The sequence below is a fragment of the Loxodonta africana genome, chromosome 3 (assembly GCF_030014295.1).
Source record: "Loxodonta africana isolate mLoxAfr1 chromosome 3, mLoxAfr1.hap2, whole genome shotgun sequence".
Classification (NCBI taxonomy): Eukaryota; Metazoa; Chordata; class Mammalia; order Proboscidea; family Elephantidae; genus Loxodonta; species Loxodonta africana.
Window position 1 is genome coordinate 31939431 of NC_087344.1, and position 25041 is coordinate 31964471.

General features: G+C 54.6%; 2 protein-coding genes and 1 long non-coding RNA gene across 3 annotated transcripts in view; 1 reads left to right on the top strand and 2 right to left on the bottom strand.

The window, feature by feature from the left end:
• Positions 1-774: 774 nt before the first annotated feature.
• On the bottom strand, positions 775-11123 carry SLC35E1 (solute carrier family 35 member E1). Its single transcript, XM_064280920.1, has 6 exons — positions 10706-11123; positions 10366-10436; positions 7629-7766; positions 6335-6460; positions 4792-5037; positions 775-3260 (listed from the first exon to the last, which is right to left on the bottom strand). Exons 1-6 carry the CDS (start codon positions 11121-11123, stop codon positions 3030-3032), a joined length of 1230 nt encoding a protein of 409 aa, XP_064136990.1. The 3' UTR covers positions 775-3029.
• Positions 11124-11534: 411 nt separating this feature from the next.
• Positions 11535-21098, top strand: LOC135230677 (uncharacterized). The gene is made up of 3 exons (XR_010321254.1): positions 11535-11646; positions 17089-17284; positions 17384-21098. It is a non-coding gene; the product is annotated as an uncharacterized LOC135230677 (long non-coding RNA).
• MED26 (mediator complex subunit 26) overlaps positions 11633-25041 on the bottom strand; it is a 51080-nt gene continuing 37671 nt past the window's right edge. Inside the window, exons 2-3 of the mRNA XM_003413037.4 lie at positions 16237-16311; positions 11633-15755 (exon numbers count right to left, since the gene is read on the bottom strand). Coding sequence (XP_003413085.1) covers positions 14112-15755; positions 16237-16311 — 1719 coding nt within the window. The 3' untranslated portion in view covers positions 11633-14111. The remainder of the gene's footprint in view (positions 15756-16236; positions 16312-25041) is intronic.

Below are 25041 nucleotides of genomic sequence, written 5' to 3' on the forward strand. Positions count from 1 at the left end.
TATCTGGTGGGTTCCCTCCCAGGAATAATAAAAGGCTTGTTGCGTGACATATGTCAAGTACTCAGGAAGTTTAAGTGCTTCCTCACTTGAACGTGTGGCTTGTCTCATTTATAATAGGGATTTGTTTTCCTTAACTATAAACCAAAAAATCCATTGCTGACCAGTTGATTCTGACTCATGGTGACCTCAAGTGTGCAGAGTAGAAATGCTCCATAGGGTTTTCAAGGCTGTGACCTTTCGGAAGCAGATCACCAGGCCTGTCTTCCGAGGTACCACTGGGTATGTTTGAACAGCCAACCTTTTGGTGAGTAGTAGAGCATTTAACCATTTACACCACCCAGGTACTCCTTTCCTGATGATAGCTGACTTAAAATAAGGTACTTAAAAATACCACACTGAGTCTCACAATAGTGAGTCAACACTATTCAGAAATCCCCTCAGCCTCAGTTTCCTCTTTTGTAAAATGAAGGAGTTGAGTTATAGTCAGTGTCCGAGGCCAGATCAGACCATGGATGAGTAATCGACATTCTCCACCACAAACCCCAGCAGTGATAAGGGCGCAAGATGCGACTGTGGGTGTGGGGTGAGGGCTGCGGGGCGGGGGGCTGGGGGAGGTGGCGGGCAGCGGTAGTGAACGGCTGGGAACACTGGCCTTCAGGAGGTCAATGGCAGTTCTGAACCTGCAAGTCTCAAAAACATGTCTTTGTCTTTTGATCCGCTGATTTGGTCAAATACGATTGTCTCAATCGTTCCAGCGTATGTACTCGCTATAAATTTATGTACAGAATTAAATATACCATTTATTAATTTACAAATCATAAAAGCAGACAGTGATTTCCCCTCATCAGCAGATTTTCTGTTGGAAAAAGAAAACAGAGTAGTGTACAAATTTCAAAAACATCAGAAATTTCATTCAACCTGAATAGAGGCATAACTCATTTTGGAGTTCAATTATACACTCAGAGAAGCAGTTACTATAATCATAAAGACAACCTGACGATGGTAATATCTTCGTGGTGCAAAATTATCCCCATTTGGTATTCGCCATGAGACAAATCCCACCAGACTGCTGCCTCTGGTGAAAGGGCTCAGAAAGATCTTGTCACAAATTATGCCCTTCAGGACTGGTGCATCTCATTTTGCACGGTAATTATCTTAAAATGTGGGACGGAAGTGTTTAAAGCAAGCGAAGGACAGATAAACAAACGGAGGGACTCTAGGGCAAATGGTGTGTAAACTCATGGGTGAGCAGCGGAACCCCTGCCGGGGCGGTCCACTCACACCAAACCCAAAACCAAACCCAAACCCAAACGTGTGGCTGTTAAGTCGACTCCAACTCACGGCGACCCCGTGTGTTACAGAACTGTGCTCCCTAGGGTTTTCTTGGTTGTAATCTTTATGGAAGCAGATCACCAGGCCTGTCTTTCAAGGTACCACTGGATGGGTTTGAACCGCCAACCTTTCAATTAGTAGCTGAGCACAAACTGTGGCAACCCAGGGACCACTCAGAGTTCACGCATAAGCTGACAAAATTTAACCTTGTAAGTGTAAAATGCCAGGAGTCCCTGGGTAGCACAAAGGGTTAAGCGCTCGAACACTAGCCAAAAGTTTGGGGGTTTGAACCCACCCAGAGGTACCTTAGAAGACAGGCCTGGTGACGTGCTTCCAAAAGGTCACAGCCTAGAAAACATACGGAGCACAGTTCTACTCTGACACGTGGGGTTGCCAGGAGTTGGAATCGAGGGCAACTGACAACAGGGAGACAGACACATACATGTAAAATGCCAATTATAAAAAACCAGAGTCGAGCAGGAGCTACAGGACTTCCAGTCTGAACAGGGAAACTTACCAGCACCTGTCTGTGAGGCTGGTGACAAGGCTTAGCAAAGAACGCCGCCATCACTGAGGACCCCACAAGCGGGTGGTCCTCTCAGTGAGCCCACCCGTCCCTCAGCACACAGGAGTGATCTACCATCTTCCTCATGACATGATTCTGTTCAAAGTCAGACTTATTCTCAGCCAAAGAATCTGATTTGGCAAATCAAATCCTAGTTTGGTACAGCCCCCTTTCCCCTAATCCAGGACATGATTCAGATCCAAACGTGAAAAACACAAAACCAGATCGCGTGGTCCAAACATTGTGATCTTGTCAAGCACACAAAATATTGCAGACATATCCTTGATTCATTTCCTTTTTCGATGCCTGGGGTCATCCGAGAGGAGCTTCACATTTCATTGCTTCCTACTAAACACCAGGATGTGGTAGGTAGGCCTCCCCTGTAGGAACGTTTCTTCTTTTGAACCATGTAAAAACAAAATGCTTTTTCCATCCACAAGCCAGTCCTCATGGGTCCCCTAGTGGGGACCAAGGCATAAAAATACACAACTACAAAATATCCCCTAGAAAAATGCAAGCTCCTCCCCATGAACCGTCCTACCGAGTCATCCCAGGAGTGATAAAAACACATCAGAAGACAGAACAAGGATGACAGGAACAGCTGGAGACACTGAGCAAGACTTTCCCAGACTCTTCCTCCTCCTTAACCGTGGGTGCTCCCCCACTTTCACTTCCTCCTTGCCACCCTGGAGGAGAGACCCGTCCTGCTTCCGGCAAGGGCAGAATGGGGCAGAGAGAAGAAAACAATTTCCTTTCCTCTACAAATCTGGGCCAATGCCAACTCTGACTTGCACAGCAAAGAATTAGGCGACAGGAACTTAATACTAACTGCTTTTCACTGCAGACCATTTGCCAGTAATTGCAAATGGCCCCCGGGGTGCCGGGGGGAACTGGGTCCCTCTCTGTTGCTGGAGTTATTTTAATAATGGTCACAGGCACCTGCTCCACTCCTTGCCTGGGTTAGTCCTTTAAGTTCTCACTTCTGCTGGTCCTCCCGCTGCCCATGGAAGCACAGGAGCCCAGGGGCTGGGGACACCCCATGGTTCTGCACCGTTCCTTTCTCTTTACATTCTGGTTGTCAGAAGTTTTCGGTACTGCTGGGGGTGGGGGAAGGAACCTTGTGCTCCCGACTCTACACGTCATATCGGTTCAAACTGTACGTGTTTGGATAGCTCTGCCGGCCATACTGGAAGTGATCTGTTAGGATGTTGTTGCGGCCGTACTGATAGTCTGTGTGCTGGGGGAAGAGGAGGCCATTCTGGGGTTTCTCCAGCATGGCACGGGGGTGCTCCTTGCCACTCAGGTCCCCCGTCGTGATGGGGAGGAGGTGCTTCCTGGCTTGCTGGTTGGCATCATACTTGGTCTGCAAGGGAAAGAGCAATTAAAAACTATCCAGCTGAAAACTTCTACAAGTTAACAACAAAAAGATAAACAACCCAATTGAAAAATGGGCAACGGACTTGAACAGACATTTCACCAAGAAGACATCCAATGGCCAACAAGTACGTGAAAAGATGCTCAACGTCATTAGCCATTAGGGAGATACGAATTAAAACCTCAGTGAGATACCACCTCACCCCTATTAAAATGGAAATAATATTAAAAAAAAAAAAAACGTGTTGGTGAGGTGGTAGACAAACTGGAGCCTCATCCACGGCTGGTGGGAATGTAAAATGGTGCAGCTGCTAAGGAAGACGGTTTGGCAGTTCCTCAAAAAGTTGAACACAGAACTACCACATGACTCAGCAATTCCACTCTTAGGTACCTACCGAGAAGCAGCAAAAGCAGGAATACAAACAGAAGCCTGTACACTTGTGTTGACTGCAACACTTCTCACAATAGCTGAGAGGTGGAAAAAAACTGAAACGTCCATCAACAGATGGATGGACAAACAGAATGTGATCCATCCACGCAACGGAATATTACTCAGCTGTAAAGAGGAATAAAGTCCTGACGCACGCCGAAGCACGGACGAACCTTGAACACATCATACTGAGTGAAGTCACAAAAGAACAAGACTTGTACTATCTCACTTATATGAGAGAAACAAATATACAGAAACCAAAGATTATTAGTGGTCACCAGGGGTCAGAAGGATAGGGGACAATGAGTTTATGTTAAAGGTGGTGGAATATTTTGGGAAAGGACAACATGATGGTGGTGGCACAACATGAAAAATGCAGTCAGTGTCGCTAGACTGTCAACGTGGACGCTACTGCATTGGCTCAGTCCACAGGACAGGCCCAGTTGACAGAGGGAGCTCCTGAGTCCATCCAACCAATCAGCTCTTCAAGGAGACTCAAGTCTCAGCCAGAGCAGCTTGGGCGTGGCTGGCGAACAGTTAATGAAGCCATGAAGGACAGAAAGACTTGAAAGCAAGTCCTATTGGCCATCATCATGCACCTTAAAAAAAAAAACCCAAAACCACTGCCGTCCGGTCGGCCCTTGACTCATGGTGACCCCATATGTTAGAGTACAACTGTCCTTCATAGGATTTTCTTGGCTGTAATCCTTAGAGAAGCAGTTCACTGGGCCTTTTTTCCATGGAATGGCTGAGTGGGTTTGAACGGCCAACCTTTGGATTAGCAGCCCATTGCAAACCATGTGCACCATCTGGGCTCCTTACGCACCTTACACCAGACTAAACAGAGCCTTTGTAAGGAGAGAAATCCTCGCCTCCTTAGCTGCCAAAGCCCCCTTACACTAGAGTCACAGCACGGCAGGCCCGGGGCTTCAGGTCCCTGTGTGAGGGGAAGGAGGCCCGGTGAGGGACGGGGCCGTGCCAGAGATCATACACCCATCAGCGGCAAAGCTGGCACCTGGCCCCTTCCTTCCCCTCTACCCCTTCAACGTGCAGCCCCCGGGCTTGGCGGGCAGCCTGTCCCCCAGCTCACCTTGTTGTACAAGAAGACACCCAGGATGGCTGTCATCATGCCCAGGACGTTGGTGCTGGTGACCGGGTTGCGCAGCATGATGAGAGACACGGTGATGACCATGATCCTCTTGGTGGCGTTGGCAACCGAGTAGCTCAGGGGGCTGATGAGGTTGAGGATGCTGAAGGCGATAACGTTCTGGGCAAAGTTGCAGAAGCCGCTGACGGCCAGAAGCAGGAGCGTCCAGGGCCACTGGGAGACGTAGGTCTGCAGGTGGGGAACGAGATAGCACATTGGGGATGGAGGCAGCACCACAGCCACCTTGCCTCACAGCATAGGAACAGGCTGGGAGACGGGGTGTGGGAACTAAGTATCTTATCCAAGGTCCCACAGTTGGAAGGTAGCATACCCAGGTGTGTCACAATAAACCAGTTTCCGCTGAATTAACCGCGACTCCTGGCATCTCCACGTGTGTCAGAGTAGAGCTGTACTCCATAGGGTTTTGAATGGCTGATGGTAGCCAGGCCTTTTTTTCCAGGTGCTTCTGGGTAGACTTGAACTGCCAACCTTTTGGTTAGCACCCAAGCACTTAACCACTCGCGCCACCTCTGACCCACGTGACACTTCACAATAGCCACATTGTTGTGTGCCACTGAGTCAATTCTAACTCATAGCGACCACCCCACCAAGGAGGCAGAGGCTTGGCGAGATAAAGGGCTCCAAAGGGCCCCCCCTCATCCCTGGAAGTGAAGTGCCAGGAGCTCTGGGTTCGGAAGAACATGAGTCAGCTGACTGGACAGTCTGCACTGAACAGGAAGGAGCGCCCAGGAGGGAGCTCCTGAGTGTGTGAAGAACCCATGGACATGAATGTGCCCTGGGCTGGGAGCCCCCGGGAAAGCTGCTCGACCCTCTCAGTCTGTTTCCTTGTTCATTATGGATTGAATTTTGTCCCCAAAACTGTGTGTTGGAATCCTAACCCCTTCATCTGTGGATGTGATCCCATTTGGGAATAGGGTTTTCTTTGTCATGTTCATGAGGCTGTATCAGTGCGGAGATGGATCTCGAACCTAAGCATTTTTGAGATATGAAAAAAACAGATTAAGCACAGAGGCATGCATGAATTGGGGAAAGACAGATGTCATGTGGGGACTGCCAAGAACTGAGAAAACGAAGCTGAAGTGAGGACCTTTTCCCAGAGCCAACAGAGAGAGAGAGAGCCTTTCCCTAGAGCCAGGGCAGGGACTTCTAGCCTCCTGCACTGTGAGAACATAGATTTCTGTTCATTAAAGCCACCCACTTGTGGTATTTGTTATAGCAACACTAGAGACTAAGACATTATCCATGCAACAGGGGCAGACTGATCCCTGTTCAGCTCGCCCAGTCCTTGCTGTGAAAATGCCCTGCCAAATCTCAAGCAAAACACAAAAAAGAGGGTATGCGCACACACAGACGTGTACATAGGCCAAAAACTCCCAAAGTCAACACAGAGCTGTGACACCACAACAAAGCATCGACTCTGAAATCAGTCAGGAGAAGGGCGAGTGCTTGGGGCCAGCCAACTCACCAGGTCACTGCTGACCAGGAACGCCGAGAGGTCCACCAGAACCCATGTGGGGATCATGAAGAAGACAGCGTGGCAGCCCAGGATATTCAGCAGCCGGAGGTGGTGGATTCGGGAATCTCTCAACACCTGATAAGAGAAAGTCTCCTTAAAGGCTGATTGCAACTATGAACGGAAAGAGGGTGCCAGATCCCAAATACGATGAACGCACATTGACCCTGACATTCAACTCGACAACCAAACCTACAAGTGCGCTTATTCACAGCATGGACCTGAAACAAGCACTGTTTTATGAAGGACCGCCCCCCACCGCCCCCCCCCCCCAAAAAGGTAATACTCAATGCTGACAAAGCTGCAGTGAATGAGGCACTCTTAAATATTGCTGGTTTAAGGATAAAATGGTGTAACCTTTCTGAAGTAAAACCAGGCAAAGGATTTCAAGAGCCATAAAACTCTCATATCCTCTGACCCAAGAACTGGAAACGCATCCTAAGAAAATAACCTGAGAGGCAGGAAAATGTTACGTACAATGACGTCTGTGGCTGTGTTATTTATAAGGAACAGCTGAAAACAAGCTGTGTTTCCAGTAGGGAACACGACTGCATTCACTGTGGTCCCTGAGAAGAGTGTAATTATTGCAGCAGTAAAGAGAAGCAATTTTTACTGATATGGGGAAACGCTTACGTTGTAATAGTAGTCAAACAAAGCAGAATTTTAAAATACAGCTATAAAAAAAAACAAACAAACAGATCCACTCCTGTCAAGTCAATTCCGACTCATAGCAATCCTGTAGGACAGAGTAGAACTGCCCCATAGGGTTTCCAAGGAGCGGCTGGTGGATTTGAACTGCCAACCTTTTGGTTAGCAGCTGGGCTCTTCACCACTTTGCCACCAGGGCTCCATAGCTATAATAGTGTAACTCCAATACATGCGCAGGAAGAAAAACCATTAGCAGTGCCCTTAAGGGACGGTACTGGAAACCCCTTGGGCAGGGGACAGGTTTCATTTGATTCTTCGTCTCCAGCAGCCTCCATGTTACCTGCCACACGGTAGGTCCTTAATCTTCGATTTTTCATTGGGTTTTTCTTTTTTTGCTTCACATTCAGCAAATGCCAATTTTACAACAGAAAAACATACACCCTTTAAAAAATAAAATGACAAACAGAGAGCCTGCAGAGGGCAATGAGCATTTCCCTGCACTAACAGAGAAATCTCTACTTGGCCTCGTCCTCACGTTTGGTCAGCGGCCACCCGCATGCCCTCACCCACCATGCACACCCTGACGGTGACCCAGTACCTTTTTGGAGAAGATATTCTGAAGTGAGAAGCACAGGGTGGCTGCCAGGGCGCTGAGGAGCCCCCACATGTCAAAAGACAACTCCGTGACAGTGGCCAGCAGCACGCCACTGATGATGGGGATGAGGGACAGGTACACCTGGGAAGGAAGGCAGGGGCTGACACCTGGTTCCTGGGACCTGTTATAGGGGCCCTGAGCAAAGCCTCAGCTACTGTCTCCTCCTTCTCCAGCATGACACCCCAGAGGGATACCACACCCCACTCTGGGAAACTGACAGGGATGCTGGGGGTAGGGGAGGAAGCAGATGGCTACACATCTGGGGCAGGGCTGTGTTGCCATGGGCAGCCCCATCCCCTATTCCACACCCCACTCAGGTCCTCTGCCAAAGAAGCAGCTGAAACCCCTAACGTCCCAGAGACTTCCATGGGCACCACCAGTTGCTGTCAAGTTTACTCCTGCTCCTGGTACCCCCATGTGTGGCAGAGTAGAACTGCACTTTCGATGGCTGACCTTTTGGAAGCAAATTGCCAGCCTTTCTCCCGAGGCGCCTCTGGGTGGACTCAAACCTCAAACCTTTCAGTTAGCAGCTAAGCACGTTCACAGTCTGCACCAGGAGCCCCCCCATTTGCACAAACGTTAGTAGGGTCCCTACTCCCTCTTATTTTGGGCCCTTCAAACACACCATCTCACCTGCCTGGGACACCCCCAACCCCCATGCCATCCCACCCGCTCCTCCTGTCACCCCTCAGGTCTCAATTCCCCCATTACTCCAAGCAGAACATCCCCCGTTCCACCCCTGCCCCGAGTGGCCCTCTGCTATGGGTTCCCACTGCTGCCTGTGCCTCCCCTGTGGCATTGTGCTCTATCCAACGTCGTCGTTGGTAGCTGCTGTCGACTTGGCCCTGACTCATGGTGACCCCACGTACAACAGAACAAAATGCTGCCTGGTCCTACGCCATCCCCGTGATCAACTGCAGATGGGATCCTTGTGATCTTAGGGTTTTCATTGGCTAATTTTTGGAAGTTGATTGCCAGGCCTTTCTTCCTTTGTCTGGAAGCACTGCTGAAACTTGTCCAACATCCTAGCAACATGCAAGCCTCCACTGACAGTGGCAGCTGTTCATGAAGAGTGCTGGCCTGAAATCAAATACAGGTCTTCTGCGTGGAAGGCGAGCATTCTACCACCGAGTCACAACTGCCCCCAAAATCATAACTGCCCATTTAATCCTGTGTTCTAATGTTTACTCCATCAGGGCAGGCCCTTGTTCATTGTTCTATCCCGGTGCCAGCACACAGTAGGCGCTCAGTCCTGCTGACTGAATGAACGTGTGGTAGATGCAGTGCTAGGAGGTGACCAGAGGTCCTGCAGTCCAGGGTGAGTGCATGGGATGGCTCCTGAGCTCTGGTGCAAAAAGGCTCAACTTCCAGGAAAATGGGCTCCACTCCCAATTCTTAGCAAGAAAACGCTCAAGCCTGCAATGCCCTGGGGGCACTGTCACCACCAAGCCCTGACCCCAGCTCCCCACTGAAGTGCCAGCCCACAGGCATGTGACTGTCCCCTTTGAAGTCCCCTTATCTGATTACCTGCTTTATTTGTCTTGGAGAACGGTAGTGGTGGGGAGTCTAGTCAAAGTTACTTATCATTCCTCACCCTGCCTAGGAGGGCCCTTTCTGGCTGTGCAGTTTCCGGCTCTGGCCCAAGCCATGCCCAGGCTGGCTACAATGTCCCCTGCAACGTGCAACCAGGAAACCTGATAAACTTGATGTGATATTGACTGACGCAGCCACACACCGCCCAGGCGAGACAGTCACCCACCCACCTGACATCACCCAGGGGCGGGCAGCAGAACACATACCGCTCTGCTAGGATCAAGAAACAGGTTAAAATTAAAATGAAAACCCACCAGAGGTGGCCCAATTTTACAAACTGATCCAGGACACGGCCACCATTCTGAGTTACCAAAAAACCACCATGCCAGGCAAAAACTGACCACCTGTGGAAGAGGGCTCTGTCCAGCATGGAAATGGGTTCCAGCTAGGGCAGCAAGGCGCCAGGGAAGGCGGATGTCTCTGGCTGAGGCCCCAGCTTCTCCCACCTGCCCCAACTAGGAAACACCCTGGCTTGGCGTCTTGAACAGACCCTGGGCTGTGTCAGGACTGCCTTCCTAAGGCAGTCCTAGGTCTGCATGATGTTTGCATTTCCATCCCCAGAACGATCAAAATTCTCAAAACTGGGCTGGATCTTGTCAAAAGCAGACTCCTTGGACTAGCACCTCCTTTCTTATTACAGAAGGTCCCTAACTGTCCCAACTCTCTTGCAAGGAAAAAAACTACAGCACAAAGAGTGCTGGGCAGGGACCAGGAGTTCCAAATGTGGTCCTGCTGGAGAGCAAGGGTGTTGGGCAAAGATGCAACCATGCCATCACCTAGAAGCTACTTGTAGCCTACCTGCTAACCTGGAGGACACATGGGCTTCAGCATCCCCCAGACCACACAGTAGAGGCACCACAAAGCCACCCTAGAGACACACACACACACACACACACACACACACACACACACACACACACACACCCTCCACCACTGACCAAAGGGATTCTAGAACAGTAGTAAAAGAGCTCCAAGAAGCCATGCACTGACTTTGACAGGAACCAGGCAGCCTGGGAGCCTGGACCACGTCACCTGGTGAGGTCCAGCAGGCAGCCCTGGATCCACCAGCAGCCACAACCTCCCTTACCTTGGTGCTCTGTTTCTCCTTCATGATGATTCGGGACAGGAGGACCACCCAGATGGGCATGGTGGCCTTGACTGCAAAGAGAGGCAAGGGGCGCTCAGGAGCCCGCCCTAGGAGCCTGTCCCATCTACCCGGAAGGGGAAGGGCGGGATTGGCAGCTTGGCTGCTCCTTAAACCTCTTCGGCCTTCTATTTCTGCAGGGCTACCCCCCACCCTACCCTAAATGCTGTGGCCCGCCTTGCTCAGCTCCATCCTCTCCTGCTCAGGGGGCACGAGCTGGCCCCTGACGCACTCCCAGCCGAGCGTGGAGGCCCCAAGCAGGCGCCCCCGAGCCGACACCTACCGGTGTGCGCATAGGACACGGGCACCTTCCAGATGCTGACGTGCGCCGACACGGACGCGAAGTACTTGCCGAAGGCAAGTGGCAGCACGTAGCGCGGGTAGAAGCGCGGCGGCAGCAGCGGGCCGGGAGGCGCGTGCGGACCGGTCAGGGGCGGCGACACGGGTGGCGCGGGGGGGACGCGCCAGGCACGCAGTAGCGGCGGTAGCCCCGCGCACAGCGCCAGGATGTGGCACAGCGAAACGGTCACCGGGAACGGGAAGCCGCTCAGGATCACCTTGTTGACCACGTTGCCGCCCGCGCTCAGCGCGTACCACAGCAGGCACAGCGCCGCCACGCGCGCGCCTTCGCGCGCCCCGCCACCACCGCCCGGGCCCGCAGCCCCGGGAAGCCCGGGGCCCGCCGCCGTCGCCGCCGCCATCCTGCCCTCCCGGCCCCCGGAACGGCGACGCGGGGGCCGGGCAGTGGGCGGGGGACGCTGCCAACGCCGCTTCCCATTGGCCGCCGCCGCTTACGCCACCGCCCGCGCGCCGAGCGACGCGCCCACCACCACGTCGCGAGCGCAGACCCCGCCCTTCCCGGGGGGCTTCCGGGGAGAACGCGGCCGAGGCCGGAAGCGGAAGGCGGGCAGTGGGTCCTGAGAGGAGCGAGGAGGGCGAGCGGCGGGAGGGGCGGTTGGGGGAAGAAGCCGGGTTGTGAAAGCGCCCTTCTTTCTGCAGACCGGGACGGACGTCTCCGGAGCATGTCCGAGGGCCGCCGCCCGGGACATCAGGCCCCGTGTGGTAGTTGGCGGCGGCCCCATGCAGAGAGGGCAGGCGCCCCGGCAGCCCCCGTGGGCCCGTCGGGCTCCCGGCTCTGCAGGCCGAGACATGCCGGCTCTGACCGTGGCGTCCCGGTACCAGCTGGCCCAGCGGAGGAAGGCGAGAGGGTGTTTTCCAGCAAAAGTATGTTATTCTACTAAAAGGATTTTCATTTGTTCCAAAAATCACGTGTATCCAGCTATTTTTTGGGGGAGGGATGGTTAAAATTCTCTTTTACAATCTTGGCTAATTAGGAAGTGGCAACCTCAACTTGATTCTCCAGGCGTTGCGGGGAATCGTAGTTTATCCTTGCTTTCTTAAAGCCGGGAGATACCTGTGCCCTGGGGCTTACTGGGGACTCAGGACACCCTGTGGGTGGGGGCGGGGGAGCAGCGGCCTGTCCTAAAGCCCAGGACGAAGAGATGCTCCTGGAGCGCCAACCTCCGCAACCCGATATCCTCCGGCTACACCTGCGACCTCTGTTAGGGTAATGTTACTTTTCGCAGGGCAGCTCCTCTTCTCCATCTCTGGTGAGAAGGCAAGCACAGTGGGCTTAGGAACCTAATTACAGGCTTTCTGCAGCGCTGAGGTTCATATTGGTTCCGCAGCAGTTTTATGCGGTGTGTTCAGTTTTCATCGTTGAAGCGCTCACAACTCTGGGGTAGGCACTCTTGTTCCTCAAGTGGGGACATGTGCGTGAAGTGATTGGCCCAGAGCCATGCAGCTGGTAGGCTGCAGCTGTGCACCAAGCTGAGGTTAAAAGCCTTGATGGCTCTGAAACCCAGGTTCTGGGGTGGCTGCGGTCTTGCAGGCTGGAACGTTCCTGGGCCCTGGGTGTGCGCCGTGAGGCTGTCCCTCTTAAGGGGAGCCGTGTGCTCATGGGTGGAGAGTAAGTAGATGTGGGCAAGATGACCTATTCCAGAATGAAGAAATCTAGAAAGCCGAAGTCTTGGCTTACTTAGGGTTTCAGTAATGAGAGGGAGGAACGAAAAGCTGCTCACTTTCCAGTCAAAGGAGAACTGTTCCTAAACAATGGACACACCAGCCTGGTACTAAGGCAGACTGTGGCCTGGCCAAGGGTGGGTGGTCCAGCCTCGGCACACCTAGTACATCTGGGGAAAAAACACAAGGTGGGAAGGAGCCATGAAACCTTTACCCCTTCAGATTCTGACTTTTCCACATGACAGCCTCCTGCCCCCAGGGTCTCTGATCTGGGGGTGGGGGTGGGGGGCAGGGAAGGAGATGCCCACAGTGGGGCCTGTCTAGTTTCCTGCCCTGGTGTCCTCACCAAGACCTGGGCCTGAGCCTGCTTCCCGGTGTCTGTGGGCCAGGTGGGTATGGATGGAGACAGGGTAACATGTCTCCATGTGGCCCTATGTTTGCCACCCAAATCTAGCAGGTGACCTCAGAGGTGGGAGGGGCACCATGTGCCTTTGCAGAGGGGGAGACATCAGTTTCTACGTGGAAAGCAGATGGCCAGTTTTCTGCTGGCACCTGCCCTGCTTCCCATTCTGGCTGGGGGCGGGGCATAATCTCAGAGAGGGGGCCAGGCCTTCTGGCTCATCCGGGTTCCAAGAACAGACTTGTGTGAGGGGCCGGGTTGTAGCAAGGACCAAATCAGAAACGACTTGCAGGCTGGTTTGTGCAAATGGTTTCTTTTATTTCCACATTTATATCACAAGGTGTCCACTTACTGGACCAAATAGCAAAGTTGCCCCTTCTGCGTCCTGGGGACCCAGAAGTCTAGGTACTGTACATTCACTAAGGCTCCTTGTTTTTGCAAACCGCGTTTCTGACAGATGACCATAAGGCAAACAACTCTAAAGGAATGGTCACGAGTATTTCCAGCCCGGACAGGCTGCCTCTGCCTAGAACAGCACACACCCTGTAGCACCCGCGGTGACTTCTGTGGGGCTTTTTGGGTGGGGCACTCTAGAAAGATGACAGCTTCTAGAGATGTGCAGGAAGGGGACAGAATGAGAAAAGAGAAAGGAAGGAAAGTTGTTTGGCTGGTGGTCGGATGAAACGGGGGAGAAAATGAACTCTTGAAAAATTAAATTTTTGCAGCATTTCTTTAGAAACAAGATTGTAACTGAAACCAGATAAAAATGTGTGGCTGCCCGGGAAACGTGGGGTCAAACTAGTGGCCAGTGGGCTGGCCACCCCATGCCAAAACGAGGCTCAGCAGTGACTGGGCTGGACCGAGCACACACCGTACAAAGGCCATACTCCTGCCCACCCTCCCAGACATCTCGGGCCAAATGACAACACAAACAAATGCAAATAAATAAGACAGCGTGCTTTCGGTTCTCATTAAAGGTAACTTCTTCCACAAGTGTTCTGTGCCTGCCTGCAGCTGCGCCCAGCCCATGCGGCCAGGGTATCTGCACTGTCTCCAGGCGGGACCTGCACTCCGTCTAGCTGGATACTGGAGTGCTTGGAACTCGCTTTGCCGTCCTTCCCGCAGTCCTTCCTATGCAAGTTTGTTAGTAAACTGGTAGCAGCATTTCACAAAAGAAGGAGAATTGCGAGGGCAGAACACAGGAGTGCCTGCCCTGCCCCAGGTGCCTTTCCTGGGCCTCCACACCCACCCGCCGCCCCTCAGGCAGTCAGTCCAAGCAGACGTAAGGCAGAATGTTCAGGCGCCCGTCGTCACCATGCGGGTCGAGTGCTATGCACTGCGTCCAATCATACCAGGTACCCTGTGTGTCGTAACACCCGTTCACGCCCGGCCACTGGTGGGCCTGGATGCGCTCCAGGTCGTCCTGTGTGACCTCACGTGTGTGCCCTGGCAGGTCCGCAGGCGGGCTGTGTGGTGCGAGCACATGTGTCTCGCGGGCACTGTGCCTCTTGGCGCTCTCCTCCTGCCGCAGGTACTCCGACATGAAGTGGTGTGCGCCTGGCGTCTGTGCGCCTGACGACGACAGCAGGCTGCTCTGCCGGCTCAGGTAGGACTGGATCATCTCGTTGCGTGACAGCTCCTTCCAGTTTGTCTGCTCGAAGGGGCTCTGCAGGCCACCCTTGGGCTCCTGCGCGTCCAGCTCTGTCCGGGATGGCTCGGTGCGCACAGGGCTCTCGGCCTGCACAGGCTCCTTCTGCGTCAGGGGTTTGATCTGTCTTGTCATGGGGTCAAAGGTGAGCTTGCGCTCTTTTAACCGCACAGGCTTGACACCTGCCTCAGCCCCTTGCCCATCCAAGTTTACTGTGTAGTCACGCGGCCGGTACCGCTTCTTCTTCCTGCTGTCCGAGCCACCCGAGGAAGCGGCATCGCTGTCTGCCCTGGAGGAGTCTGGGGATAGGCCTGCCCGTGGTAGTAGCAGCAGAGGCTCGGCCGGGGGCAGCCCCGCCTTACAGCCAGGCCCCGCCAAACGCTGGTGGCCCTCGGGCTGGTCAGGCCAACGCCCCGGGCTCTCTGAATTGGGCAGCAGCTCCAGCCGCCGGACAGGGGGCGTGGGGGGCTGGGCCAGTGGGAGCGGTGAAGGCGCCTGTGTGGCCTCCACTGACGGAGGCCGTGGTGAGGGGCTGGGCACTGAGCCCTTGGGCACGTATGGGCTCCGCTGCCTGGCGAAGGGGCCCTCATGCCGTGAGTTCCGAGGGCTGAAGGAGCAGCGGGGGGGGCCCCTGTGGTGGGGGGCCCCTGGGGTCTCGTCTACCCTGTCCAGTGGCTGCAGTGAGGCAGCCTTAGCCCCCAGGCCTGGGCCTGGTGAGCTGGTGTGCGGCCTCACGGCATTGACCGGGATCCAGCCACTGTGCTTGTCGTTCTCGCCAGGCTCCAGGCGGCTGCCCTCAGGGCCTGTGTGGCCGCCGCTGTCCAGGGGACCAGTGAAGCTCTCAGGGCTCCCGCTGATCCCATTGGTGGGCAGGGGGGAAGAGCTGGGGGCCAGAGGCTCATGGCTGGTCTTGCTGGCCTTGGGTGGTGGCCCAGGGTGGCCAAGGTCACGCTGGTCTCCCCGGCGCTTGCGGCTGCCCGGCCTGTCCAGCCGCTGACCAGGCAGCCTCTGGATGTCATTGCGGCTCTTTAGGTCACGGATGCTCCGGGGCCCGACGGCTGCCCCCGCCTCTGGCCGGCAGTTGTGAGCGCCCCCGTTGGCAGAGCCGGCGGTGCCAGGCAGCCCCCGCAGCGCCGCCTCACCCTGGTGCACGGGTTCAATGAGCTTCTGCCAGCTCCGCAGCAGCTTCTTGGCCCGCTTGGCGAGCTCCTCGTTCTTGGTCTTCTTGCGGACGTCGTTGATAAGCTTCCCCAGCCGTGTCTCCTGCAACAGAGTGGGTGGTGAGGGGCGGGGTTCCTGGCCCGGGAGAGGCCTCCCAACATGAGAGCTCTGCGACAGCTCTACCTCCAACCCTGCTCCCTGGGGCCCACAGGCTATGGATGGCAAAGCCACGGCCACCCAAGGACCTAGTCCTCCAGGCAAGGGCCTCCAATGAGCAGAGGACCACCCCAGGTGTGCAGTTCACATGGGCCAGGATCTGCCCCACCTATCTCAGGTGAGAGCACCCAGTTCCTGCAGTGCTTTATGTGACAACTCGGTCTTGGAGCACACCGGCACCCTGAGGCTTCTGACGGGATGGCACCTCGCTCAGTCCTCTTAAGGCCAGTAAGGCACATTCTACAAACCTCCTAACTCATGGGTAGAGACCTAGGGGCTCGGGCACGCCAGGGAGGATACAGTGGGGAACCTGTGCCCTGCCACAGCGCCCCTGCTCCCGCATACCCAGGACAGCAGCAGCACCCACCTCCAGTGCCTCTTTGGTAATGGGGTATTTCTCCAGACTGGAGATGACTTCCAGCACCGCCACCATGTTCCGGATCTGTAAGACAAGAGCCGCTGTCAGTGCCTGCCCCTGTTCCCCTACCCCAGCTCAGGGCAAGCAGAGCTGGCAGCGCCCAAGCCCCTACCTGCCCCTAGGGGCTAACATGGCCCCCCCCGCACCCCCCCCCGAGCTTCTACCTGGTTGGCTTACTGGGACCCAGACACACCCCTGCCTGCATGCAGTTATCACGTACACAGCCTGCGTGTGCCATCTGATTTGGCACAAAGCCTAAAGGAAATGATCAATGTGCAATAAACCGATCACTGTGATCATACTGAAATCCAGACCTTCCAAAGAGACCAAGACAGTGTGAAAACACGAGCCGCAGGGACATGCGACCTCACGAAGAGGCGGACAGATTACATGAACTGCCCAGACTACAGAGGCAAATCCACAGAGATGGATGTGGAGTGGGGGCTGTGGGGCTGAGAGGGGAGGAGGAGGAGGGAGAGTGTTTCTCCTTGGAGTGTCTGACTGTTTGAGAACTAGATCGTGGTGATGGCTGCACAACACTATGAATGGACTAAAGCCCAGTGAATTGTACTTTTATAGGCCTAAAGTGGTGAATTTGATCTTAAAAAAAAAAAAATTTTTTTTTTTCATTTTAATTAATATTTTATTTTTGGTGAGAACAATATACATGCTCTCACTCCAGTTTCTAAACATAATGACCAATGACACTGTTATGTTCTTCACACTGTGCCAACATTCTTGTTATTTCTGTTCTAGTTGTTTCATTTCCATTAACTTGTCTCAAAACATTTCTTAAAACAGGATCAAAACATTTCAACACCAATAAGCTAAGGCTTACTCCCTATTAATCAGGAAAGTGCAAATTAAGACCACTACAGATACACAGGAACCTGGTAGAAGTGGTGTCTGGGATACCTGGTCGTAGGGGTGCAGCCAGCCTCAGGAACCAGCGTGGCTTTACCTGGTGAAGTTGAGCACGCACAGACCCCAGGCCCCAGTGAGTCTATCCCTGCCCCATGCTTGCTGTCTGCCGGCCCGCTCAAAGCCCTTGACCTGTGTTAACTCCTTCAGTCATAACCACCCTCCCATCTTGCAGACAGAAACAACGTGTCCAGAAAGGCCGCTGTCTCCTCCAAAGCCCTGATCGCGACCAGGACCTTGCCCCTGAGGAGAATGGCTACTCTGTGGGTTGAGAGACGTGAACGAGAAGACCCATGACACTGCAGCCACAATGACCACAAGGGGTCAGGATCACAACACAGGGTAACCGAGAGCTGAAGGACTCGACTACATTGACTTGAGAGGAAGTGTGCCCAGCAATGGGAATGAGCGAGCCACAGCTGCGTCAACAAGGATGAATCGTAAACAATGCTGAGTGAAAAGTCACAAAAATACACACTGTCTGATTCCATTTACATCAAACACCAAACAGTAATTAGGAATGAACACAAATTCAAATGTAAAAGTTAAAACTCTAAAAGCATTGTAGAAGCAGCATAGGAGAACATCTTTGCAGCCTGGGGGTACACAAAGACTTCTCAGGGGCCCCAAAGCACCGACTGTAGGAAGAAAATACTGACAAACTAGACTTTATCAAAATTAGAAAGCTCTGCTTGGTAAAAACTACTGTTAGTGAGCAGGCAAGCCACAGCCTGGGGGAAAAACGCTGACAAAACAAGTACCCGGTGAAAGACTTGGATCCACACTATATAAAAAGTTCCCACAGACTCAACAATAACCCCAGCAGCTATAGGCTTCTGGGGGCTTGTGGCAGGGCCAAGAGGGCTTGTTGGGGGCAGGGCGTGGTCGCAGGAGGCCCCTGCTGCACCCCTGTGAGTAGCAGTGAGCACAGCACTCCCCACCCCCAATCACTTGAATTTGTTTTCAGCTACAGTTGGGTCGTACAAATTAAAGTGGCATTAAAGGGCACACAGTGAAGTGTACTCTGCCCACAGCCACTTCAGCATCGCCTTGTGTGACTCCAGAAGCATTCCTTGCGTACATCAGCATGCGTAGACACCTGGCCCAGCCCTTCTTCATCCCAGGGACACCTGGGTGCACTTCCGCAGCCACTACAGATGAGGTCGCAGTGATGGCTTTCCCCAGCCGTGACCTGGGTTGACCAAGCGTAAGCAGAGAAACACATCCCGTCAGGTGGGGCTGGCCATCAGCCTGTCCCCCCTGCCAACCCTGTCCTCACAGGACCGTGTGCTGTGGGTTTCTTGTCACTGCCAAAACCATCACACATTAGTGGCTTAAACAACGTGCGTTTATTCTCTCTCGGTTGGGCAGACAGAAGTGGGTGAGGGTCTCACCTGCTGGAGGCAGGTGTGGCGGGCAGAGCCGGACCTGCAGGGTCGGAGGGAGGGTCTGAGTCCCTGCTCAGTCAGGTGGTGGAGGGATTCAGCGCCTGTGGCTGTTGGGCTGAGGTCCCCGTTTTCTCACTGGCTGTCCCTTGAAGGCCGTGTTCAGCTTCTGGATGTGGCCCCATTCCTCAGCCTGGCCCTTCCTGCATCTTCAATCTAGCAGTGTAGCCAAGTCCTTGCTTCGTCTCTCCGACCTGCTGGGATGATCTCAGCTCCTCTCTCCATCTCAGTACATCCCCATAGCCTCCTACCACGGGAGGAGCCGCATGCCTGGCTCCCAGGACCAGGACACAGGTGTCTTGGGGAGTTAGCCTGCCAACTGTATGTGTTTCTGCACCAGGGTGTTGGTGTCCCCTCCAGGTGTAAAGGTGCCCAGCGACCACAGCCAACTGAGAGGCCACTTGCCAAGCTGCCCTTCCACCCACGGTCCATGTGCTCCTAGGTGAGACTACCCTGCAACTTTCCTTGTGGGGCCATGTCTGTGAGCATATCTAAGGGGCATCAGCGGGAGGTGATCTGAGGTGAGATGCCTCAATGGGCAGCGAGCAGAGACTGGGTCTGGCACTGACGGGTCCCATCCTGGTGACCTCACACGGGTATATTTAGAGCCAGGTCCCGCAGGGCAAGCACTACTGCCCAGGCACAGCCAGCCGGCGGCACAGAGTGTCCTTGTCTTTGGGTGGATGTCTTCCTGCTGCCAGACGGGCAAGGAGGCAGAACACCTGGGCAAAGCAGGCGAGCACGTTGAAAATGGCTGGAACTGGTGCAGGACAGCTGGGAGCCGTGGGGGTGAAGGTCAGGTAATAGGCAGTGGAGCTAGGCAGCGACTACGTGCTCTTGTGCCCTTGTACTCGGGCAGAGCAGAGGCCTTCAGCTCTTATGATGTGTTTGGGGTGCTGGCACTGAGGAGTCGGGGGCTGTGGCTGCCTGGAAGTTCAGGATCAGCTGGCCTGATCCCCTGAGCTCTGCTCTCAGCATCCAGGCCAGCAGGGCCTGGGACAGGAGAGACGTCCTGCCTTGCTTGTCTGGATGGCCTTTTGCCTGCTTGATGGTGAAACACGGAGGAGCGTGGGAGCACCAGCCTGGCAGTCCCAATATATGCAGCTGCCCCCTTCCCCCGCCCCAGGACCAAAGCAGACCCCCCTGAGTACACTGGGAGGCTGCCCGGAGAAGGGTCTGGCTTGAGGCCCTCCCCCACCAGAGCCTCCCACAGCTTGCAGTCCGTGCATGGGGCCTGCTGGGGTGGGGGTTCCTGGCAATGCCACATAGTGGAGGAGCCTTCCCCAGAGGCATGGGCAGCACCAAGTGGGGCTGGGCCCCAGGGGACTGAGATGGGGACGGCCCTCTGCCCTTCCACCACCCTTACGGGGAGGCCCTGGGGGCGCTCAAGGCACTGCAGGGAGGGCCCCACCCAGACCACTCAGGGCAGGCCAACTGTCAGGCTGAGGGCAGGACAGGTAGGTCATGAAGAGGGCAGGGTAGGAAGCTTCAGCTGAAAGAAGGGGGACAGAATACAGGGTGTGTGTCCACAAGCGATGGGGTAGAGGGCAACTGACCTACCAAATGGGGAAGTGGGCAAGGCTGGGGAATGAAGGTGAGGAGCTGGCACCCTGCCTGCCCGGGTCCCCACAGACCACGGTCTCTGTACACTTCCGTCCCTCCGATCCGGCTCTTTATAACAGTGTGGCCCTTAGGGGGTTTCTAGTGGTTCTGCTGCCTTAGTCAGGCCCTGCCCCTCTGGACTTCTCCCCAGGACATGTCCCAGTCAAATAAACTTCTGGAAACCACATGCCAAACAGCTTTCCTAAAGAATAGGAAACACACCAGCCAGGTCTGAGCCTGCGGCCAGATGGGCATAATGACTGGAGCACAGTTCTGCCTGCCCCACTCACTTATGTCCATCCACCCTGCTCTGCTGGAAGACAGGACGCAGGGAAAGGGTGACTGCTGCTCCAGCCCTGCCCATCCCAGGAGGTCCTGGCCCCTGCCAACGACAACACTTGCATAAAAATCCAGGGTCCTGTTGGCCTCCGCCAAGCCCAGGATCCCGAACCCAAGGAGCTGCTCCCTCTGAAATCCCGGGACCAGGAGGCGGGCTGCACTGAGAAACCCTGCCCACAGCAACGCAAGTGATGTGCCACCAAAACAAACCCCGCCTGAGCAAGTCCGCAGCTAACCCTCACCACAGGTCTCACACCTCTGCTTCCCAAGTCAGATCATCCGCCCAGAGCCTGGCCCCAGGGGCTGGGACAGACCCCAACACTGAAAGCAGCCCCCACATAGGGGGATTTCTGGGTCGGTCTGAAACAGGAACCGAGAGATAGGGCTCTAATGTCTGCATAGACGTGCACTCTCACCGCCCCCTCCATACCCAAAAGGCCCCCTGCAGAAAGCCCCACCTCCGGGAACTGACAGCAGGTGTGCAGATGCACTGGGAAGGGGGACCCCGGCCCATGGGCAGGAGTGGGTGGGGTGGGGTGGGGGAGGAGCAGCAGCCATCATTGTGGGGCTCCAGGGGCTAAGCCCTTTCCTCATCACCCTCACACCCACTTGACAGACAAGGATATTGGCATTGGGGCAGGTGGCTTGTCTTGCTGGAGGCGGCAGGCCTCCCTCGCCACAAGCCATGTCTGAGGCTTCACCAGGTGGATGCGGGGATCTGGTGCCACTAGGCCACAGTGACGCCACATCACCCCAGGGAAAAGCAGTGGTCACAGAGCTCCCAGCCTCCCTGAGCTGGTGGCTTCCAGGCTCGGCAGCACCTGTGCTGGTCTTAGGCCTGTCTCCGAAGAGGGAGGCTGGGTGTTGCCATCTTGGCAGGGGCTGTAGGCACCCCAAGGCTCCAAGTTTAAAGATGGGGTCGGGGAGCACCCTAGCCCCGACCTCTACCCAGCCTATCCCCCTGTGGAGCCCCAGCACATCCCCAGCCCAGCTCATGTCCTCTAGCCCCCACCTGCTGGCCCTGTGGGCTCCAGGCGGTAGGGGCAGCAGACAAGCCAGGGCAGCCCAGCGTGTAAACCAGCTTCGTGGTTTCATGCAGCATGGTTTAGGCTAGAATTTACAAAGACCATTTAACTTGAAGTTCACCAGCAAACCAGCTCTCTGTCCAACCCAAACCCGCCACACGTGGCACCAGAGGTGGTGGTCCAGTAAAGGTGCCCCTCTGTGTCCCCACAGACCCTGCTTCTGACCAACCCCACTGCAGTGTGATGGATTACTTTTATGTAGCCTTTCTCGCCATGGTCTTGGTAACTCCCATCCAAGTGATTGGGTGGGACTGTGCAAAAAAGGTAACTGTGGCCCACCAAAGGGATTGGTCAGTTTTGCTAGCCTGGTAATATTAAAATGAGCCATCCCAGAGGCATGAAAGAGAGGATCCCACTGCCACCAGGGAAGAACAGTCAAGAGTGGAGCCTGTCTTTTGGACCCAGGATCCCTGCGCTGAAAAGATCCTGGAACCAGGAGAGAGAGAAAGCAAACTGTAACATGGAAGATGGTGAGAAGCAGCGGCAGAGAAACAGCGGCAGGGAAGACCAGCAGCAGGGGATTGTGTGGGGGGCTTCCTGGCCAACAGAGCTAGAAAGCTGAGTGCCTTCAGGCAGGAGGCTTCCTGGAGGAAGCCTTCGAGCACTTGGTGAAGCTAGGTTTGCTGATACACAAAGCTAGAGCTGAACCCTTTGGGTGGAGGCTTACTGGCAGAGTGGGGTGCCTCTGGGCGCTTACTGGCTGACCTAAAAGAGCTTGTAACACTTGCCTAAGCAGGGCAGAGGCAAAGGGTCAGAGACAGGCATGCCCGGGAGCACGTCTGGGAAGAAGCTGTCCTGATGGAAAAACTGTATCCTGGGCATTCCTGAATGTGAATTATAACCTGTTACTTCCCTGATAAACCCCATCATCATGAGCACTGTCTGAGTTGTGTGTGGCCACTGCAATGAATTATCGAACTCAGCCGAGCAGTAGCGTGTGCCATCAGAATTGGTAAAGAAGGCAGAGAGAGGCACATGTCTGATCTCCACCTCATAGGAATCAGCCTTGTGCTGTTGATCTCGATTCTCCCTCCCCCTTGTGAAGAGACAGGAGGTCAGATGCTACCCGACAATGTTTTTACATCCGCCCACAGGCCCTGAGGGAGCACAGGCCCATCCTCCTGATCCCCCCTTGGCCAGGCCCCACAGCAGTGCAGGGAGCAGGTCTTCCTCAAGCGGCTCCAACCCCCACTCCTCATCCAGGCGCCTTCCTCCCCAGAGGCCCCACCGAGCCTCACACCCTGTGGGGAGCCAGCTCTTCCATCCAGGGCTGCAAGAGGAAGAACGCCAGCCACTGAGCACTTACGAAGCGCTTCCTCTCCATGGGCCATCTGCTTCCCATGGGCATGTACAACCCCCAGGAGGGCACGCAACTGAGAATCAGACCTGGCCCGGGGACTTCCACCACCACCGTGGAGACTCTGCAAATGGCTCCTAGGCCAGGCCCAGAGGACAAGGGGACCAGGCAGGTTTGGCACTAGCTGTGCCCCACAGAGCAGATGGGTGTCGGGCTACAAAGCCTTGGGAGGGGACAGTGGTGGCTTGGCCCTGCCACCACTTAAGTCTGAGCAGCCCTTCCTGGCAGGACCTAACCCTGGCATCTCCTCTGCTGGGAGTCAGCCCCATGGAGAACATGGCTCGCTCCTTCACTGATCCAACTGCACCATTAGGAGGCCAGGCTCGGCTCTGTATTCCTAAGGATGCTCACGCAGGTCCTAGGTGACGGCACACTGGGATGCTGGGGTGAAGGGCTTCTCTGTCCCAGCCTCTCTCTCCTAAGAGCTTTACAGAATGGAAGGCAGAAGGAAGGAGCCAGTCCCACCAAGGGGGACAGATCAAACAGCACCACAGACGCCTCAGCCTCAGCTAAGCAGGGGAGCCCCGGGGGCCTGAGGGCAGCCAACAACCTCCCCCTGCTCTCCCCTCAGCCACTAGGTGGGATGGCCCCATAGACTTTGGGAGGTGACAAGAGATACGCACGTGGAGCTGCCACGCAACCATACAGCCATGCAGCTTTCGGGTGCCCCACTGCTGCTCCTGGCCTCCGTGGGGACTGGGTGAGCAGTAGGCAAGGGGATCTCTCAGTGGGCACTCCTGCAACAGCGCCATGGCAGAGAGGACCAAGGACACCAGCACAGCCCATGACAGTGCCGCCACCCCCGCAGATGCATCGCCTTGCACTGCAAAGCGATGAGCGCTCAGCCCCAGGCCAGACGTCTCTGTGGTAACAGAGTCAAGGAGGTGTACTGGGGCAGGGGTGGGGAGCTGGGGGTTCCTGAAGATGTGTCTCCTGCTGGGTGGGGGTCGTTTGGGAGAAGTCACTGAGATGTAAAATGTAGGACTTGCACATGACCTGCCTCTTATACTTCAACGAAAAGCTGTCAGAAATCATTCCGTTCGTTTCAGTTTCATGGTCCCTTAGTGGACACCCTGCCTGACAAACGGGGGGCAGAGGTGCTGGGGCTGGATGCCCAGGGCACCACAGTGTCAGGCCGAAGACCACTGCAACAGGGGCCCAGCCACCTGACAGGCTCAGGATTCACTCTTCCATCACAGCTCACAGGAGTGGGTGGGTGGGTGGGGGTACTGCTAAGCTTCTGTTAAGGGTGATGGGAAAGCACAACAAGGACCATAAACCTAAATGTAACAGCTAAGGCTATAAAATTTCTAAAGAAAACACAGGTGAAAACTTGGATTTGGCAAAGATTTTAAAAACATGACACAAAAAGTATAAAGAATAAGTTGGATTTCATCAAAATGAAACATCCTTTGCTCTTCAAAAGATACTGTTACAAAAATGAAAAAGTCAGCCACAGACTGGGAGAAAAGACACACAAATCATGTATCTAAGAAGATATACCTATAATACAATACACGATAAGCTATACAGTACAAACTAATTACAGAGCTCAAGGAGAAATAAATGAGCAAATGATTTGAACAGACACTACACCAAAGAGACTTGGATAGCAAAAAACACTTGAAAAGATGCTCAACATCATGACTAATTAGAAAAACACGAATTAAAACCACCATGAGATATATACCACTACACACCCGCTGCTGTAGTTGTCGGAGGCCACTGAGTCGCTTCTGACTCATGATGACCCCACGTGTTAGAGCAGAACTGCTCCATAGGGCTTTCTTGGCCGTCATCTTCCGCCAGGTCTCTTCTCCTGCAGAGCTGCCCTGTGGAGCCCCTGGGTGGGTTTAAACCACCAACTTTTCGGGTAGCAGACCAGGGCTTAACCATTGTCCCACCAGGGTCCCTTACACACCCACTAGAATGGCTGAAATTAAAAAGACTGACCACACCAAGTGTTGATGAGAATGTGGAGCACCTGGGACTCTCCTACGCTGCT